We start from the raw sequence: 20572 nt of genomic DNA on the forward strand, positions 1-20572 counted from the left end.
TAATACTAATTATATTACCCTTTGACACCCCTCAATGCATTTTGAGTCGAATTTGTCACATAGGGCTTGCTTAATGCGGTTTACATTCCTTGTAGTTTGCAGGCTATTACACGGTGCAGAATTTACCCAGTGCGCACAAAGTGCTCACCAAAGGGTGTTCACCCAAAGGGCAGAGATTGTAGCGGCTGCAGATTATCCTAAATAGTATACAGATACCCTCTGTCATACTTTTGGGACATTGGTGCTCCTGTCATCCAAAAACTAGAGCATATATGCCCTTCACTCTAACGGAAGACTACATAGGGACACGTGACATAATCTTATCCGTCGATCCGATATTTAATAAATGTCAGGTCGATGGATAAGATTATGACACGTGTATGTCTGTTAGTATAAAGGGTATATATGCTCTACATTTTGGACGGCTGGGGCACCAATGTCCTAAAAGTATGACGGAAGGTATCTGCATACCATTTACAATAATTCAGAGGTATATTTGTCCTTTTTCTCAAAAAAATATTACCCTTTGAATATGTTAAATTTAATATTTTGGGAAATATATTAGATATTGAATAATATTTAAAATCAATAGGAAAATAAACATAAATAAATAAATTATCTCTTAATTTTTCAAACTGAATTATTATTATTGGATAATTATTTTTAATATAGTTTACAAGTAAAAATGAATGGAGGAAATACTTCGTTGATACCAACATTTGTTTTCCTTTTATCTTTTTTTCTAGTTAAGTTGGACTGCGTGCGAATAATTGTTTGACTTGGATAGCTACAAAGATCACTTATCTAATTCAGCAGGTGTGCTTATTCACTTATAGACATGTCTAAAAATAAGAAAGGAACAAAAAAAAATATATATTATATTTTGGGTTTTTAATAAGCTGCTCATAATTCTCGTGTTTCATTTTTTCTAACAAAACGAATAGAATTGTATATATGTGTAATCTAGGAGAAAATTATGCTATATAAATTGTCAAATATTTTAATGATTATGGTATGTTGGATAAGTTTTTAGGGAGTTAAAAATATATTTTAAAAGAGATTGAGAATTGATGTATTTGATCATGTCTTTAGGATGACAATTTTCTTTTAGTTGTAATAGAAATAAAATAAATCAAAAAGTATTTTTGAAATTTTGGTCAAACACAAATTGATGCTTTAATATTGATAGAAATATATTTAAGTTAATTAGCTCAATACAAATTTAAAATAGAAACTCAAGGTTAGCCGGTTTGGCCAAACGTTTGAGAGTTTAAAGTGCTTATTTTAGAATAATAAGGTGTTTCATTTTGTTTTTAGAGAAAATAAGTGCTTGTGGAAAGCAATAAAAATTATTTTTTAGAAGTTTAAAATAAAACGCAAAAACATTTTTTTGGAGTACACTATTGAAAAAATACACTTAGAAACACTTTGAAAAGAATTTGATAAAATTTAATTATTGTTCAAAAGTATTTTTAAATTGATTGCTCAAACACAAATTAATTATCGCTAAAAGTACTTTAAAATTATTTTTCAAAATAAACTGATTTTAGAACTCGACTAAACAAGCTATAAATTCAGTATTTGGAGTTTAGTAATTTTTTTATTTTTTTTTTAGATCCGTTTCATCTGAAAAGTAGCATGCAAAAATGATTTGCTAAATGGATAATGAATAGACTCGAATGCAGAATCTGAAAAATAATATGTTACTAATAGTTAATGAAGAGAATCAAATATAGAATCTCTTTATGTTCTAATATTAATTAAATTATGTGAATGACCTTATTTAAAAATAAAGTTATCAGAAAAATGAAATCATTGTTATTTGTTTTAGCCTTTTGATCTTCAAATCAAAATGAAGTGTTATTGCTTTTGTGAACCTTCTTGTGTTTTTTTTAATCCTCTTTGCCTTTTGCACTTTTATATTTTAATCTCACTGTCCTTTTCATGAACATTAATTAAAGAACTAAGTACTACTTAACTTTGAAAAAAGAAAGAACTAAAAATCCCCTAATATCATATAATATGAACTTAATGCTATAAGGTTCACCTGTCTACTTCAACTAGTCCTTAGAAAATACCTGAGACAAAATAGAATCACTCATACTATATACAACAATAAATTTCAAGCGAAATCTGAAAAGAATAAAGTGTACGTAGATCTTATCTCTATTTTTATTAGATAAAAAATCATTTTGAATAGATTCTTAATTTTCAGAACATGATTTAAGAAGTACAAAAGAGAAAAAGAAAAAAAAAATTATGATTAAAATATTAGATATAATCAAAGTAGATTAATCACTTATACTATGTGGAGGAGTAACTAATTAAAAAGATAAGATCTAACTTTCTTTTGTTGTTCATAATATTATAATACTTAGTTGTGATAGAGAAATCTGAATTTAATAAAGTAAAAAAGATTTGAGGAATTATAATACTGATTTAAAGTATTCCACCATATCTTCACCTAAACCTAAACTCCATTATTGCCAATTCATTAATCATTTAATATAAGCAACTTGCACTTGTTATGTTGTTTTTATGCGTATAAAACTAGTTAACTACCAACTTTCCAGCTGTCTAGATCAATAATCTGATGAACAGAATAATGTCAAATAATTAAGGGAAATTTTTGCATAGCTCAAAAATAATTTAATTATGCTCCATAGCTATAATTTGCTACTTACAATTCATAGGTATATGCTAGAGGAAGAGAGAGGCGGGTGATATTTGGAGAGAGAGGAGAGAGGGGAACTGTACATGTATATCTGTCGAATTGTATATGTATACCTGTCAAATAATTGTATATATGTAACTGGTATGCATATATATTTGTATATCTGGCGAACGAGATTGGGAGAGGGAGGAGAGGCAATCGAGATTCGGAGAGAGAGGAGAGAGGCGAGAGAGAGAAGACGAGAGTGGAGAGAGGCGAACGGTACATGTATATATGTTGATTGTATATGTATATCTGTCAAATAATTATATATATATATAACTGGTATACATATGTATTTGTATATCTGGCGAGCGGGATTTGGAGAGGGAGGAGAGGCGAACTGTATATGTATATTTGTCAAATAATTGTATATATGTAACTGATATACATATGTATTTGTATATCTGGCGAGCGAGATTGGGAGAGGGAGGAGAGATGCGAGCGAAAGAGAACAGAGAGTGGAGAGGGACTAGTTGTATTTGTATATCTGTCATATAATTATATATATGTATAATTTATATTTGTATACGTATAAAAGAGGAGAGAGGTTACGTAATTACAACTAAAATTAAGCTGCGAGCCGCAATTAATTCAAACTGTAGCTATGTTAGTTAATTAATTAATAGTATATGTTTAGTTATCCGCATAATTTCCTTAATAATTAATCGCCAAAGAGTCCCAAATTATCTCCTTTTTTCAAAAATAGAAAAATAAAAAATTGCGAAGCTGGACACCACGCACTTTATCCTAAAAGGCATCTTCAAAGTAATTTTTCTATCATTACCTTCACTTCAACTTTAATAAATTTAACAGAATAATAATTGATGAGAGTTATATATCACTTAGAAATGTGGTGGGATGCACCTCGAGTTCGAGTCTTGAATTAAAATAGTCATAGTAAAAAGTATTTTATCTTTTAATAGGCCCTACTCAATAAAATCTAAATTATTTGGATTAGTTGGGATGATTATACCCCTTAATTTTTTCATTTATATATGATAAATCCCTTTTTATGAAAGTGGTTCACATATACCCCTAATGTTATACAAATGACTCACATATATCCTTTCCTCCAACGAAAGTAAAAAAAGTAATTTTAATTTAATTTTTTAATTATTCTTTTGAAAAGAAAAATCTACATGGGTATACCCCACACATATTTTTTTTGACTTTTTGTTTCAACGACTAATTTAAATTTATTATTTTGATGGTCAAATTATTTATGTTTCACTAATTTTCTTGTAAAATTTATTATAGATGCCCCATTTTTTTTTACAAATACAAAAACTAAATTACAATATAGCCGCAAAAAAGAAGAAGTTAGTTTTAATTTATTTTTTTTACACTAAAGAATGAAAGAAAAAAAGAAGAAGAAGAAACTCGAATAATGATAATGAAAGAAGTCTAAAATAATTTTGTGAAAAAGATTAAAATATATCTTGAACTTTGCTAGAAGGATCATATATATATATCCCTACATGATTTATTTTTTAAATTTAAAGTCAAAAAAATAAATTTAAAACTATTCTTTTCAGTTCCGTTAGATGAAGGGTATATGTGAGTTCCTTTTGTAATGGTAAGGGTATATGTGAGTCATTTGTATAACGGTAAGAATATATATGAGTCACTTTCATAACGAGGAATATATCAGTTATAAATGGCAAAGTTAAGAAATATATCAGTCTCCTTTCCCAAAAAAGAAAAATAAACTCCAGTGGAAGTTAAATTTTGATGTACCATGTACAAGAGTAAATTATGTTAGTACAACTGTAAGAGCATCCTGCAGAGGAGAATTGTGATTGATCATTGCAACCTTATATTTACGATACAATACATTATGAAACTATATGTAATACTAATATTTTTGTTTTATTTTGTTTTGTTTTGTAATCCTCGTTATATACCATCATCATACTTCATAACTACAGAAATTACTTTAACCTCTCACACACAAAAATAGAGAAAATGATTTCTTATGACCACTTCCAAATTTTAATAGAAGAAAATTCCATTTTCAAATCTTATGTATAAAAATACTGATCTCTTGTAAAAATAAAAATCTCTCATAAAAAGTACATAAAACTAAATAACAAGTTAGTAAAGTGCAACAAAACCAAATCTCCAGAAACCAAAGAATCAATCAAGAAAGCAACATAATGTATGTGATTGTTCATCAATTAAGGAAGGGACTTCACAATTTTCTCTTATATACATACAAGCAAGAGTTGAAAGACAAGGATCCAGGAATAGAGAGGATTGAAAAATTACATGAAAAAATTAATTTCACATTTTGAGAAGAAAAATAGCCTAAGTATATCTGTTAATCTGCAGGCAATAGTATTGAAAATTCAATAGCTTTATCATAGAATTTCTTCTCAACCATCCACAGAAAAGAGAGCTTCTATTATACTGAATCAACTCCTTCAACCTGTTGCCTCGCGAGATACCTTTCCCTTCTTTCTTTCTGAAACAGTACAAACAGAAGTCATGTTTGGCAATTGATTTTGATACTTTTACATGATTCAAAGCGTGAAACTGAATAGTTTTACTAAAGTTCCTGGTTTATGTTACTATAGTGTGTTCTTTTTTCGTTATGGTAATGCAATGCAAGAGGTTAGAGATCAAGTTGTTTCTGATGATGAAAAGAGCATCTTCTAGCCTTGTATTACTACAAACAACTAATACTATGACAGTGCCTTGACCACCATATTCTTGCCTTGTATTGCAATAGAAAATTTATTAATTTAGGCTCCACTTGTAGCTATTTCATCATATCCTTGGTGGTTTGGAATGAGGCGCGTTATATAATTTTATTAATCGAGTTGTAGTAAATCGAAATAGCATTTTAAGAGGTCAAAAGGCAACAAGAGAAGTTTCTACTAAGCATTTGATTTGGAACATAATGTCTGAGCATTGAACATAAGAACTTAGTGTAGTGGCAAGGCAACTTACCCATTCGTCTATAACAAGACCTTCCCCGACAATCTTTGGACCTGTATCTTCTGGAGGCCTTTTGCGTGCCTCGACCTCAGCCTCAGCTTCAGCTAGCTGGCGGTTAAGTTTCTCGAGTGCCTAAGAAAAATGAGCCATGAAATCCTTAGAGCCATTTTCACATAAACCTTAGACAATTACATTAATTGAAACAGACTGCGGAAAAAATCTGATTCAACTAATGAGCAAACTTGGTAGAGAAAACCTACTTACAGGGCAAGGGCGTTCAGCATCAAGGAAAACAACACCTAATACTTGTTCAACTGCCACTTCATCCCTCCTTTCATCAAACTGATCCAAATCATCGTTAGCACGAATGCAAGCATTAGGAGGTTCGAAGGTCTAATTCTTTAACTAGTTAAAGGAGAAGGGTGCACAAAAGGATGTAGAAATAAATTGCATTAAAAAATGAAAAAAGTATAAAAGTACAGGCAACCGGGGTTGATTTCCCTTCAAGGATAGGCTATTTTTCATGTGGAACGGTTCACATATTAACCAATGAATATAGGTGCTCTCATCTCTATCTATACACAGAAGCAAACATGACATGTTTTAAATCCGTACCAAACTTCCGTTGATATAGATCATAAAATCCAGTTATTAAACTAATTGGTACGGTGGTGAGTTGATTTGAAGAACTGATCTAAAGAGGACACACAATACGTGCACATGAACAGAGTCTTGAGGTGACCACGGCAAATCCTCTCAACCTCTCAGTGACATTTTTAAAGAGCATAAACAGCATTCAACTACAAGGAGACAGTGGCAACAACAACATTTCAGTGCCTTTTCTATATATATATATATATACATATTTTATATATATTTTATATTTTCAAAAACAAGATGAAAGTAATATACTCTTTTAGGAATCAGAAGTTCATATCATCATGGGAGGCCACTACTCTTTATTAGTGGACGGTTTACTTTCTAGTTTCTTCTATATACTGGAAAGTCCTGGTGGCACGAAAACTGTAGCTATAGCATGTTTTCATTAACATCAAAAGAAAAAGGAAAAGAAATGAGAAAAGACGCGTGTTAAATGGAAGTACCTTAAAAGGAGAAGAGTTGTTAAGTAAGAAGTACTGATAGGAGATAAAGAAGATCAATGATTTCATGTTATTCTAAGTAAGCTTTAGAGGAAACTAATCAGTGTAAACAAGAAATGTGTCACTTCCAGTATGACCCTGAACAGGTTTTTATCGAAGGACTTAAGGATTGGATGGCTAAAGGCACAATCTGTTTGTTATTCAAAATATTGTTCTAAGTGATTCTACATTTCCATCACACATATGATTGATTCTCTTTTTATTATTTTCCTTCATTTTTGGACTTCTACTTATTAGATCAAATATATAGGATACTCAGTTTCCTGTCCAGCTAAAAAATAAAAGAAGAATAATGAAAATTGCAGATATCTACTCCAAAAAAGCTATATGAATCACTCTGATGAATAAAAATAAAGTTCCTAAAAGCCAAGATTGGATTTGAGCAGGTTTTTCACAGTCATGAGAGAATACGATGTTCACTCATAGAGGGGCAAACCATTATATAGCACTTACCAGCTCCGGCACATAATCCACATCGTCTTTTACTTTTAAGCTCATGACTTTGAACTTAACCCTGCTTTTCTTGCCAACTTGTTTCTCGTTATTATCAGGTGGCTCGACGAATTTGAAAACTGTTAATTAAGCATGGAATTAGCACAGTAAAATAGCAATAAGCAACTATTTTCATTAAACATCACAATTCACACAGGAGGACATGAAAGGCCAAGTGGAGATGTTACCAGTTGCAATGAGGCTTTCATCAGGAGCAAGAATACCTCCTGGCGGCCGCATGTAACAACTTTTTGGCCCAGTTGTTTGAAACTGAGATAGCACAATCAAGTAAAATTAGAGAACATGTCTGAATACCAACAGTATACTGATAAATATTACAAATAGAACTTGAAACAAACATAGAAAGGGCAACTACACTGTCAAATCTTCTTATGCTGGTCATGAACAAGTTAATCTATGGCCTTGGAAACAAATATGGAAAGTAAAGTTTCTAACAAGGTGCTTATCACTAAAGAAGCCGAATGACCAGAGATCATTTGAAGAGCAAGGGGACTCGGCTATGCTCAAGACGTTATTCATGTGGGAAGGAGATGGAAAACAATAGTCACCTTATTTTGCATTGTGAAGTGATGGATCATCTTTTGAATATGAAGGAATTAAATGGAATTCTGGAATAGCTCGGGCAGAATTGTCAGACAGAAGAATAGGTGGAAAACTATTACTGCATATATAAGGTAGATTATTTATAAGGAAAGAAATATGAGATGCTTTGAGGATAGATTTAGCTCTATTCAGAAGATTAAGATGAACTGTTTACTGTTACTTCACTTATGGTGTAAACAGGAATTCTCGATTATTCAGAATCAATCTTAGATATTATAGAATAAGAAGAACAAGGCCACTGTTTTTTGTGTTCTGAATTGTAAATGTGGCATTCCACACTGCCTTTGTGTTGATGATATTATTTGTGTGATTTGCATGGGGGACACGAGAAGTGGACACAAGCTATGCATGTAGTGTTTCTGTGAGCTGTTGATTCTGTGCAGATTTAAGTTTGCCATATACAAAAATTGTTACCTTTATCCAAATTTTTTTTTTACAAATATGAGTCTTCTCAGGAAAAGAAGAAATGCAATTGAAGTAAGAGTTATTAGTCTAACAAAAACAAGGAGAAAATCTCTGTAATAAAGCAACTACCAACAACAACAACAAACCCAGTGTAATCCCACAGGTTGGGTTTGGGGAGGGTGGCGACTGGTGAGTACGCACAACCTTACCCCTACCTTGACCTTGTGAAGGTAGAGAGGTTGTTTGCGATAGACCCTTGGCTTAAAGCAACTATCTTATATTAATTAAGAAATGGTTGATCTTGTATCAATACAATATATTATAAATAGACAAATCAGCTGTGGGAGATCCAATTTCACTATCCATAGATCTCATAATAATGGTGTTGCCCACTAACCACAATTCATCATCATTTCCATCATCAACATGCAGAGTTACTCTTAAATTAACAAAAAAAAAAATGGCCCAACTTTAAACAGATTGTCTTTCAAGCATTAGTACTATCAACCAACTCAGAAAAAGTTGGCCTAGTGAGGAATTAAAGTGACTTGTTGCACTAATCATGGAGATTATGAAATTGACATAATGAGTATTAAGTACTAAGCACATTTCACATCAGCAAAAAATAAAATATCAACTATTAGGACCACCAAAACAAGAAAATTGAGGCTAGAGTAATTATGTACCTTGAAGGCCACATGATTCTTGGTAATGTTCTTGATTCTAATAGCACTCTTGACTTGTTTACCAGGTTCATCTACAAAAGGGAAAAAAAAGAATAAGCATAATCCAATAATAAGTAAATATAGATATGAAAAGAAACAAATATTGAAAGATAAACCTAAGACATAAGAATTATTACTACTACTAAAAATAGTCAAGTTTCATCCAATATAATAGAACAGAACAAAATTACAACAATTTAGTTAATACTAGGCCATTACATTTCATAAACTTATACTCCTGGTGAAGTAGCTATGAAATAAATAAATCCATTACAGTAAACATAAAAGTAATGCATGAAACTTTCTTTCTATTAAATCCAAATTAAGACAAAAATTTGCAATAGAAAAAGTACTCCCTTAGTTTCAATTTCAGTGTCTTTAGTTTGACTAGTTACTTAACTTAGAAGGCATTTGGTCGTCAAATTTTTTCACTTATTTTCCCAAGTTCAACCACGTTCGAACATAAGGTGTTTTCACTTTTTTCACTCCAAATTACTCACAAAAAGTCGAAAACAATTCCTATTTGTACCAGTCAAACACAACTCCAAGTTTCAAAAATCACTTTTCATTTTGAAATCAATTTTTTTATTTTTTCAAATTTCACAATCAAACATGGTCAAACGTCCACTTAAGAAAATAAGTGGAGAACTTTTGAATCTCATGATCATAAACTAAAAATATCTGTAACTACCAAAAATGCCCTTTGAATCTTGTCATCTTGAACATTAGAGAGTTACTAAAGATAGAAAAAGACATCCTTTTTTAATAATAATTAAAAAAAAACACATAAATTGAAACGGTGGGAGTAACAAAATTACTCAATTATCTACGTTATAAGAAATCAACAAATTATGCCATATGAAAATGTGTAGCATGATCTAATTTCATAACAAACAATTAGATGGGTATATCGACAAAAAAAGTAAAAAAATAAACAAAAAGTGATGAACATACATGGAAAGTAAAGCTTGTTTTGTGGATCAAGGCTGAGCTTGCGACGAGTTGGAAGAAGTGATTTCGCTACAGAAGAAACCTTAAGAGGAGCATGAATATTAGAGTGATGATCCACAGAAATGCCATTATGGTGTTGCCTAAAAGATGAAGAAGAAGAAGCAATAGAAGAGGAAGAAGCAGCCACAGAGCTAGTTGAATGCCAAAATGGTAGTTTACAAAGACCCCAAATTTTGCCATCAGATACAGATTTTTCATTAGCAAGTGCCATTGTTGTGCTTTCTCTGTTGGGCACTTTTTGGTTTTCTGGTAGTAGTAGTAGTACTAGGCAATTTTTAGTAGGAGCAATTTAGGGAGTGGTGGGTATTGTGTGTGAGGGGTGGGGTGGGGAGGCATAGGATGCGAGTTACATAGCGTGGGAATGATGGGTTGTTGTCATAATGTGTGTATGGGGGGTGTGACACAGTTATTGCTGCTGTTGGTTTGGCTCTGTTCAAATAAAAAGTTGTATCGTAAATATATACTACTATGTTATTTCTCGTGTTTCAAAATAAATAATATTTTAATTATTTTTTTCTTACAATTTGTTGTTGATATTTTACATGATCCAAAAGATAATAATAATAATAAAGAGAAATTAAGGAAACTACGAAAGAGCTATAGTTAGTAAAAATATATCTTAGTTTTTAAGAATGAATGATGCGTCCAAACTAAAAAATACTAGTCACTTCGTTTCATTTTTTAGGATTTATTTTAGTCCGTCTAAAAAAAAATGATATATTTTTATATTATGTAATAATGTAACTTTGAAATGCTTATTTTAACCTCAATGAAATGATTTTTAGCAACATATATATATATATATATATATATATAACTAACTTATTTTATCCTCATAAGTTTCAAAAATCTTTCTTTCTTTCTTTCTTAAACTTCATGTTAAGTTAAACTAACTCATATAAATTTGAACGGAAGGAATACTTATTTTTATAATAAAGGGAGTATTTTAACTTCTTCTCATCCGTCCATTTTCATTAGTGATTGCTTGTTTTTTTTTTGCCTCTCTCTTGAGTTTCCCCACTTTCTGTTTTTCTTTTTGTTTCTTTTCCCTTTCACATTTTTTGTTCATTTTTTCTCAAGTGAGAATAGAGTGATTTGCGTGAGTTTTTTTTTGTTTATTCGATATTTAATATTTATATTAAAGTTTGATTAATTCAGATTTATGTCAGGTAAGGCTTCATTTGGGGGATATCGCTTCCTACCAAGAATTGTTCCATACTCAGGGTTCAAACTTGAGACCTCTAATTAAAAGAGAAGCAGTCTCATCCACTGTGACTGTAACATATCATTGGTGGCGTAATATGCATGAGTTACTTGTACGTTTAACTTATATGTTAATGTATTCTCTTTACTAGTGCGTTTGATTTCATTCGATCTTCTTTTTCTCCAGATACAATGAAAAGTACTTCGACAAAATCCTTGCAAGTGTTTCTTTAAGTCACGTGACATAAATCTGCTAAGATAAAATATTCAATATTATTTTCTTTTAAAAAAATATCAATAAGTTTGATGGTCATATTATTAATTTTCAACAAATATCTGCAATTTGCAACATTGATAAGCTCTTGACGATCAGGTTTGTTTGATGTGAGTGCACCCATCACCCATGTCATTGATGTTACGCAAGTCATTAAATTATGTTGACAATTAAGAATAACATAAAGATAAATGTTTACTGCTAACATATTAAATTAACCAACATTAGTAAATTGTCTGCTTTTATCTTAAATTAAAAACCAACCAAAATAATAATTTGTGTTTGTGCTTCACAATGAATAATAATGAAATTAAGAAGGGTTAAATAATAAAGAAAGACCTCAAGAATTATATTCTAACACATCTTGTATTCACATAGAGTATTTGCTTCAAACCAATTAATGTACTAAATTACGCTAAAAAGGGGAAAAATGTAAAGTTTTCAAATTAAAGTTGAGCATGCATTGAAAGGCATAATTTGGTGTGATGCACTTTATGCTAGACGCCAGAATATATTCTAGGATCTAGTGAAGAGAACAACATAGGCAATTTGTTATTTGATGATACTCCCATGTGGCCCTCTAGTACTGGATCGTTTGGTATGTGAATTAAATTATTTTGGAATTATAATTTTTAAACTAAATTATTCTATTTAGAAGGTAGAATAAAATAATCTCAAGTTAATATGATGGATAAGATGAAATATTCAAAATTAAGTTTAAAATTAAATTTATATTGTGTTTGATTGACGGTATAAATTTATGCTGATCTTTTTCTTTTTCCTACCATTTGTCGAATAGTTGGGCGATATCAACCAATCGCCCCCACTAGCATAATCTAATTATTCGAATTAATCCTTCTATTGAAGCAATTATAGATTTTACTCGTATTTGTAATCATTTTGTTTTTTTTTTAATTTGGTTGAAGGTTTGAACACCATGGCCCTAGTTTCAATGAATATTGCCTTCTTTGTAATTGACCCTACTCTTTGACCAATCTCAAATTACACTATTCTAAATTTCTTATAAAAAAAATTTGTGGACCTATAAAAATTTAAAGATTTAAGGAAGAATCCTCTCTTGATGTTCATCCAAATAGACCGTTTTGGTAGCTAAAATGAGTAATGATTGTATTCTAACGTGTTAATTCATTAAAAGTGTCGTTGTTTAAATTTTAACCGTTTCACCGAAATCTAGATAAAAATATTGGTAGAGTTCATGATTTCTTATTAGATATTGGGAAAGACTAAGAGGTATATCCAAGATGGGTCACCGGGCTCACATGCTCCCTCCTGAAATCATATATAATAATGTTATATATTTCTAAAAATATTTAAATATAGATATGTGAACCCACACTTGAAGTATCATACCGTGCGATAACACCCTCTCTAAGTGGTTTGGTTGGGTAAAAATAATTTTGGACCTATAATTTTAAATTTTTAATTATTTTTAGTGATAAAAACCTAAAAATATTAAACCGATCAAATTTATATCTTAGATCCATCTTTTCGTAATAATGCACCCATCATTTCAAACTCCTGGATATGCCTCTGATTATTTAAAGACTTGCCTTACTAATAAGTTACGGTGATAGCCAAAAATTCTAATCAGGAATTGCTAGGATTTTAGTCATAAATACTAAAACGATCGTGGCAATTTTTCAAACTTATGGCTAAAATGAGTTTATTGTAAGAAGAAGATGATAAAATCTAAATTTGTTATGTTAGCGGGGCCAAGAATTAAATGAGTCCTCACGGAGTAAATCACAAAAGTATAATATGTTTAGAGGCCCAATTTCAACATTTACACAACTTGTAGATTTGTGAATGAGCAACCTTCACATATAGCAGACACAAAAATCATATTTGTATGCTATAACTATAGTTTGCATAATTGCGCTCCATAACAAACATAAATATGTATATTTCGCTATACATATACAAAAGATCAATTGTATAATTTGTGTTTGTATAAAGCGAGAAAGAGAGAAAGGCAAAAGAGAGCTGGGCAGAGAAATATTTATATTGTATAATTATAAGTGTATAGGATGAAGATATATGTATTTGCATGTGTATATACAATTTTCTCTCGTTTTATACAAACAGAAACACAATTTATACATCTCTGTTTGTATAAGCGAGAGAGGCGAGGGAGAGATTGGCGAGCAAGATCTAGGAGAGTGGTAAGCGAGATCCGAAAGAGGGGAGAGAGGGGAACAAAAATATATGTATATATACAATTTTCTCTCGCTTTATACAAACACAACACACATTTTATACATTGTGTTTGTATAAAAAAGAGAGAGGCGAGGGAGAGAACGAGAGTGGCGAGTGAGATTCACCAGGAGAGAGGCGAAATAACAACAGTTTGCTATGGGGTACAATTAAATCAAACTATGTTTATATCATTTATTTTGAATTAATAGTTTGCTATTATATACAATTTTTCCTTTGTGAATTGCATGTCTATAATTTAATTGATTTAATTCTAGGGAAAATTACGCGGTTAAGCAAATTTATACTACTTAATTACTCATTATAGCTATAGTTTGCTATAATTACCACCCGCGACTAACATTATACACTAATTATGTTTGTTGACTTCGAGTTTGTATAATTAGTCACGTTTGTATATGTATAATTCGCAAGAATATACAAATACATATGTATAATATATAATTATTTTACCGATATACATATACAATTCACCTCTCTCCCACTCTCTCGCTCGCCTCTCTCCTCCATCTCCCAATCTCGCTTGCCATATATACAAATGCATATGTATAATATACAATTATCTAACCAATATACATATACAATTCACCTCTCTCCCACTCTATGCCCTCTCTCCATCCTCTCTCAATCTCACTCGCCTCTCTCCTCCCTCTCCCAATCTCATTCGCCTCTCTCCTCCATCTCCCAATCTTGCTTTCCATATATACAAGTACATATATATCATAAATAATTATCTAACCAATATACATATACAATTCACCTCTCTCCCACTCTTTGCCGTCTCTCGCTCGCCTCTCTCCTCTCTCTCCCAGTCTCGCTCGCCTCTCTCCTCTCTATGACATGTACCTACGAATTGTAATTATCAAACTATAGCTATGCATGGAGAGTAATTATGCTATTTTTGAGTGGCTATATGTGAAAGTTCTTCTTAATTCTATTAGTCTGATTTTTGAAAGGGCAATTAACCATTTTTTCTTCTAAAAATTACAACTTTTCATATGCATTGCCGCACATACCAACAAATATTTGCATCAAAGTCCAAAGAAAAACACACTACAATCAAATCTATTGCAGTGTTGGTCTGAAAACTTCTTAATGGTTATAGTGAAGTGTTGTTATATGACGCTTTGATCTTATTTAACAATTATAAATAAAAGTATACAAAATTAATTAATAATTAATTAATTGTGTATAAAAAAAAATCATGTATGATATATGTATCTGCTAACTAATTTAACCAAATAGAAAGAGTATGAATGTAAAAAAGCATACACATTTTTTTTCTCGTGAAATTATGATTATAATTGATGGGTACCAGTTAAATACATTTTTTCTTGTTAGATATTCGTACTTAAAATTTACTACTGTGCATCACATTAATATAATGATATCATAAATATTTTAAAATTTTATTTTTATATATAATAAATTTCTTGGAAAATATTATTGCACGATATTTGAATATGGTTGCTATAGAAGGGTATTTTTACAAAGAGTGTATCACTATGTTGTTATAGGTTGAATGTTGTCATAGAGAAGTAAAATATAATATGAAAAATCAGGTCTGGAGAAAATCAGGCTATATTTTAGTGAAATGTTATTGTAACGAACTATACTACAAAGATGAACTCCTTTCGTCTATTTTCTTACTTGTCTAGTATTCACTTGACACGCTTTTTAAGAAATAAAAAATAGAAGGGTTAGGAATAATCATTTTACTATATCATCTTTTAATATGACCAAATAGATATTCAAAAATGATTTTTCAAAATCTGATCCAATATCTATCATAAGACGCTAGCTTAGCGAAATGAATGCAAAGCAGCATGTCTCTTAGTAACAAATTTATCATAAAGATTCATCAAAGAACTGATTCAAGATATCTGGATTGCTCAAATATTTCTTTCCATTAATAATTTATGTACTAAGCAATTGGGCCTCAAACTAGAATTACAAAAATAACACTATTAATAGGATTCAATATGGACCCCAACAGCTCAAGTACATAACTTTCCTAAGTGACTCTTCAGACTGCTTTGCTTTACTGTTTGAAGAAACCATAGAAGAAGATTGAGATGAGATTTTTTTGGCCTGTGAATATGACTTTATATTGTTCTTTGTATGCTGATTTATTGTTTTGATGGTGCAATTCCACCTACTCACTCCTTGATCTTTCACTGCCTCAACCCATGCCTTGCTTGTTGAACTCATTTTCTAAATTTAATTTTTGATTTCTTGAAAATCTTTGCTAATTGGATATTGTGTTGGTTGTTGGTTGAATTCTCATGGATTTGATGCTTCTCAATATATAGGTTAGTGCGGCGGCTCAATAAAACTAGTGGCTTTTAGCTCTCAATTCTTGCGGCTTTGGAGCATTGTTTTTCTAGAATTTCAGTTACAGTTATATTTATGGCTGTGAATGTACTTTTTTGCCCTTGTGCATAATTTTTCATTCCCGTGGCTTTGGAGCATGGTTTTTCTAAAAATTCAGTTACTATTGTGGTTTTGGATGTAGTGGTAGACCCACAGAGGGGTATTGACGGATGCCCTTCGTCAGAAAATTATATTATATAGCTATGTAAACTTTGAATGTATATATATATATATTGAATATTGACACTTCTTAGCTTTTATGTAATTTTATTTCTTTATATTTTGACATCCTTTAGTCGAAACTCTGGCTCCACCATTATGTGAATGTACATTTCTACCCTTGTGCATATCTTGTGGCTTTGGAGCACGGTTTTCTATAATTTCAGTTACTATTGTGGTTGTAGATGTACATTTTTGCTCCTCCGCCTAATTTTTCATTTTGGTGGCTTCGGAGCATGGTTTTCTAAAATTTCAGTTACGATTGTGACTGTGAATGTACATTTCTACCCTTACGCGTAATTTTTTATGATGAAAATTTTGAGGGTATAGTCGGTATTTCAAGAATTACTAGCTATTTGAGGGTGGATGGTTCATTAAAGTAGCAAATTGAATTTGCAATCTTGTTTTGGATTATTATGAGAGGAGCAGAATGATGTAACGCCGTAATAAATACAGTAAGATGGACGGCGGACCCACAAACTACGTGCTTTAAAGTAGGGGTATTCATCGTACTATATGGTACACTGAGAAAAATTCAGAGTATTTTGAGTTTTAATTCTTAAAAATATTATTTACTATTATGATATTGCATTTATTCGATATATATGTAATCTGGTAGCTTTCATTTTGATTTATACAGTTTTGTAAGTTAGTTATTATGATTTATTTATATATATATATATAATGTAAAATTATTGCCTCGAAATACTATATTATCATACTGAATTAATCAAATGTGATTCAATATTTTTTTCATTTGGTTTCGATTTATATGGTATGATAAGTCATTCACTATTGTTTGCTCGACTCCAACTTACATGCAATGTAAAATTATGAATTCGATAATGACAGAAACTCAGTTCCAAAAAAGATAATTTAGGCCTTCATCTTGTTAAAACTGTAAACCCGCAAACTCTTTTAACTAGCTTGTCATAATTAATAGCTAAATGATTTGTGAATAGAGTATGGTTAAGGTATTTGGAATGGAAAAATCACCCCATATACACATTTAAGAGTAAATATTATGGGTTTTAAACCTACTTTTAAAAATTTCTTGCTTATAACAGATTATTTACGAGCTATGACATATCAGTTAAATTTAATTTAATTTTAAAATTAAATTATATTTATTTAATAAATTATTAATCTATTTATAGTTTTTTATTATTAATTAATAATAGATCATTAATTTTATTTTACTTCCTTTTTTAAAAAACTAAAATTTTCAGTTACCCAATTTAGGGATTTTCTTTCCTTGTTTACCGTTACCATCCCCAATCATTGATCACACCACCATCCCACACGTTTCTTCACTCTCACACGACTCAACCCACAACCCACTATCAAACTTTCTCCATTCTTTCTCATCTAGTCCAATATCAAAAATGATTACCCAGTCTGCTGGGGCAAGTCTAATGTTAAGTGACATTATATGTTGGAGGAATTTTCCTTTCAAATTCATGATGGATTTCTTATTTCTCATGTTCTCTTACAGATTAAAAAAGGTCTTGAACTAGTATCTCAACAAGCCTATTCCAGTGAAAAGGCTCCTCTTTCATCAGATCCTCGGACTACAGCAGACTGGGATCCCTTGAGCAATCCTCAGAGGAAGGGGAAAAAACTTGTTGAAACCCCTCCAGAGTCTGATTCCGACTCAGATTCAAATTTTGTTGGTAACAGCATGTCAATAGCATTATGTATTATCTGTGAAAGAAGGCTAATTACTCTTCAAGTCCATTATCATACAACACTGTTGATTGTTGATTTATGTCGTGGGTCAATAACATTGAGAAACAGTGGAGAGAGTCAAATTGCGGCATGAGATCCATCTCCCCAACCACAATGTTGGACAGTGCATTAGAGGCTTCAAATTGCTTGCCAACATTCCATGGGACACTGTTGACGATGTAATTATTCCTGTCAATATTTGTAACAAATTTCACTGCTTAAGAATTACATATTATTTTTTTTATCTTTTGGATAATTTTTTTCTGTTTAACTTTTGGATAATTCTTTTTTGTTTAAGTATTTGATGATATATACTACAATATGTTATCAAAATAGTTGATTGCACCTTTTGATTCTCTTTTGAATGTTCTAAAAATTGCAACACTGTGTTGTTAATTGTACACATGGTGACTGACATGCACTAACCTATTATGTTTGGATATTATAAGTTCAGGACAAAAACATTATACAGACTTCATACAGTTCTGATACACTATTTTTTAAAGTAACACTTTTTTTTAATTTGTATAACGAATGAATGAAACGTGTATGAAATACATTTTATATGCATATGTCTATGACTTCAATATTAAATGTTGGATATTTGTATTTAGTCATGGTATAATTTTTATAGTTGTATTTTGTCTTATTTTTGTTTGAATTAAATATGATTTATATATGTCCGACTACAACTTAAATTAGTCACTAATATATACAATATCTTTAATATGGAACAAATTTTATCATTAACGATATGCAAGTTGTGTCATTAATGAATGAATAGTGTATAAATAATAAATACTACATCTAACAATAAATTTGTATCAGTATGCATTATATATGATTACTGAATGAACAGTGTATGAGTGTGTTTCTATATGATTACTCATTAGTTGACACGTGTATGAAATCTATTACTATGACTTTAATATTAAATGTTTGGACATTGTATTTAATCGTGGTATGATTTTTATATACAAATGTTATGAATTGTGTTTTCACATTTGTCTTATTTTCTCATGAATTAAATATGATTAATATATGTATGACCAACCCTTAAACTAGTGTTGGAATGAATTACATAATTAACTTTTTATAATTATTACTAATATATACAATATACTTAATCTGGAACAATTTTTAGTAACAAATGTCTGAATTTTGTGGACTTAATGAATGAATCGTGTATAAATTGAAACACAATATCAAAATCTAAATTTATAACAATATGCTTTCTGTATGATAACTGAATGAACAGTGTATAAATAATAACCAGTACGCTAAACACAAAATTATTATGTTTTGTATCAAATCAAAATATTAATATAACCACAAAAAAAATAAAAAATTATATATAGTCTTAACAAATGAACATTCATTATTTTTGCATAGGATAATTTGAATATGTTTTCCTGTTATGTCCAACTTGACGACATCTACTACAGGTAACTTTTGACCTTTTGAATTTCACATCAGCAAATCCCCTCCATTAGAAAATCGACATAATTCCCTGTTTCATTAAAAAAAAATATAAATTAGTCTCACATTAAAAACAAACAATTCGAAATACAAATATCATTCAGACAGACAGAACATTACAAAACAATTTTTATATTCAATCAAAAAACATTTCATACAAATATCATTCAAATAGTACATTCCAAACACTTTCATATTATTTTAATACAAATTTTATACAACAAATATGTGCATTTTTTTTTTATGAAAATACTTCATTAATGTCACACAAATTTATACAAAAATGTCAACAATAAAATTTCAAAATTAATACAACCTTAAAACACTTATCATACAATTCGTCAAAATTTCAAATAACTTTTTTTTTTCCAGATTTCTGGACACGCTTTCATACAAATTTCATACTTTTTTAATATACATTTCATACAACAATAATCATACATTACAAATATCTATATCTTATCGTACCAAATAATTCATTTCTAACTCACTAATTACTTTAGAAATGACAACATCTAATATAACACACTAAAATTTATAATTTAATACCAACTTAAAACACTTGTTATACAATTCGTCAAAAATCCAAATAACTTTTTTTACATCTTACGAAACACATTTTCTTACAAATTTCTTTCCAATAATTCTATTAAATTCATTCATAAATATACAATTACTTTATACTTTAAGAAAAAAAAATACACAAAACAATCACGAAAACAGAAAATCACTAATATTATACATTTCACAATAGTTAATACGTATTATGAACAAAACGTATTGTTTATACAAAAAAATATATCACATTCAATATAGTGACGATGTACAAAAACAAAATCACAAATTATGATTTACAGTTTCATTTTTTTTTCATTTCACTGAAATCCAAATACAAATAGTAAACAATAAAAAATACTAACCTGAAGGATTCCATCTTCCGCCATGTTTAATTAATATTGATATGTAGTTGTCCATCACAAAAAAAATA

General features: G+C 30.2%; 2 protein-coding genes across 3 annotated transcripts; both read right to left on the reverse strand.

The window, feature by feature from the left end:
• Positions 1-4826: 4826 nt before the first annotated feature.
• On the reverse strand, positions 4827-10470 carry LOC125877979 (vesicle-associated protein 4-2-like). Of its 2 annotated transcripts, none has more exons than XR_007447664.1 (7): positions 10017-10470; positions 9024-9094; positions 7497-7578; positions 7270-7388; positions 5917-5998; positions 5669-5788; positions 4827-5180 (listed from the first exon to the last, which is right to left on the reverse strand). XR_007447664.1 is itself a non-coding variant. In XM_049559272.1 (7 exons), the coding sequence occupies exons 1-7, from the start codon at positions 10282-10284 to the stop codon at positions 5121-5123; spliced, it is 798 nt and encodes a 265-aa protein (XP_049415229.1). In that variant the 5' UTR covers positions 10285-10470; the 3' UTR covers positions 4827-5120. The 2 variants fall into 2 exon arrangements, 1 of the variants encoding a protein (XP_049415229.1); XM_049559272.1 differs by having other exon boundaries at positions 5921-5998.
• A 5259-nt stretch (positions 10471-15729) lies between these two features.
• On the reverse strand, positions 15730-15996 carry LOC125877994 (uncharacterized). The gene has a single exon (XM_049559290.1). The coding sequence runs from the start codon at positions 15994-15996 to the stop codon at positions 15763-15765; it is 234 nt and encodes a 77-aa protein (XP_049415247.1). The 3' UTR covers positions 15730-15762.
• Between the last annotated feature and the right edge of the window lie 4576 nt (positions 15997-20572).

Source organism: Solanum stenotomum, chromosome 9 (genome assembly GCF_019186545.1).
Source record: "Solanum stenotomum isolate F172 chromosome 9, ASM1918654v1, whole genome shotgun sequence".
Taxonomy (NCBI): domain Eukaryota; kingdom Viridiplantae; phylum Streptophyta; class Magnoliopsida; order Solanales; family Solanaceae; genus Solanum; species Solanum stenotomum.

Bases quoted from the DNA above. Each gene is read 5' to 3' on its own strand.
- LOC125877994 (XM_049559290.1), bottom strand. From the start codon at position 15,996: ATGAGTTCAACAAGCAAGGCATGGGTTGAGGCAGTGAAAGATCAAGGA.
- LOC125877979 (XM_049559272.1), bottom strand. From the start codon at position 10,284: ATGGCACTTGCTAATGAAAAATCTGTATCTGATGGCAAAATTTGGGGT. The intron at 5,789-5,920 runs GTAAGTAGGTTT...CATTTTTCTTAG, and splicing joins ATGCTGAACGCCCTTGCCCT to GCACTCGAGAAACTTAACCG. The intron at 5,181-5,668 runs GTAAGTTGCCTT...GTACTGTTTCAG, and splicing joins GTCTTGTTATAGACGAATGG to AAAGAAAGAAGGGAAAGGTA.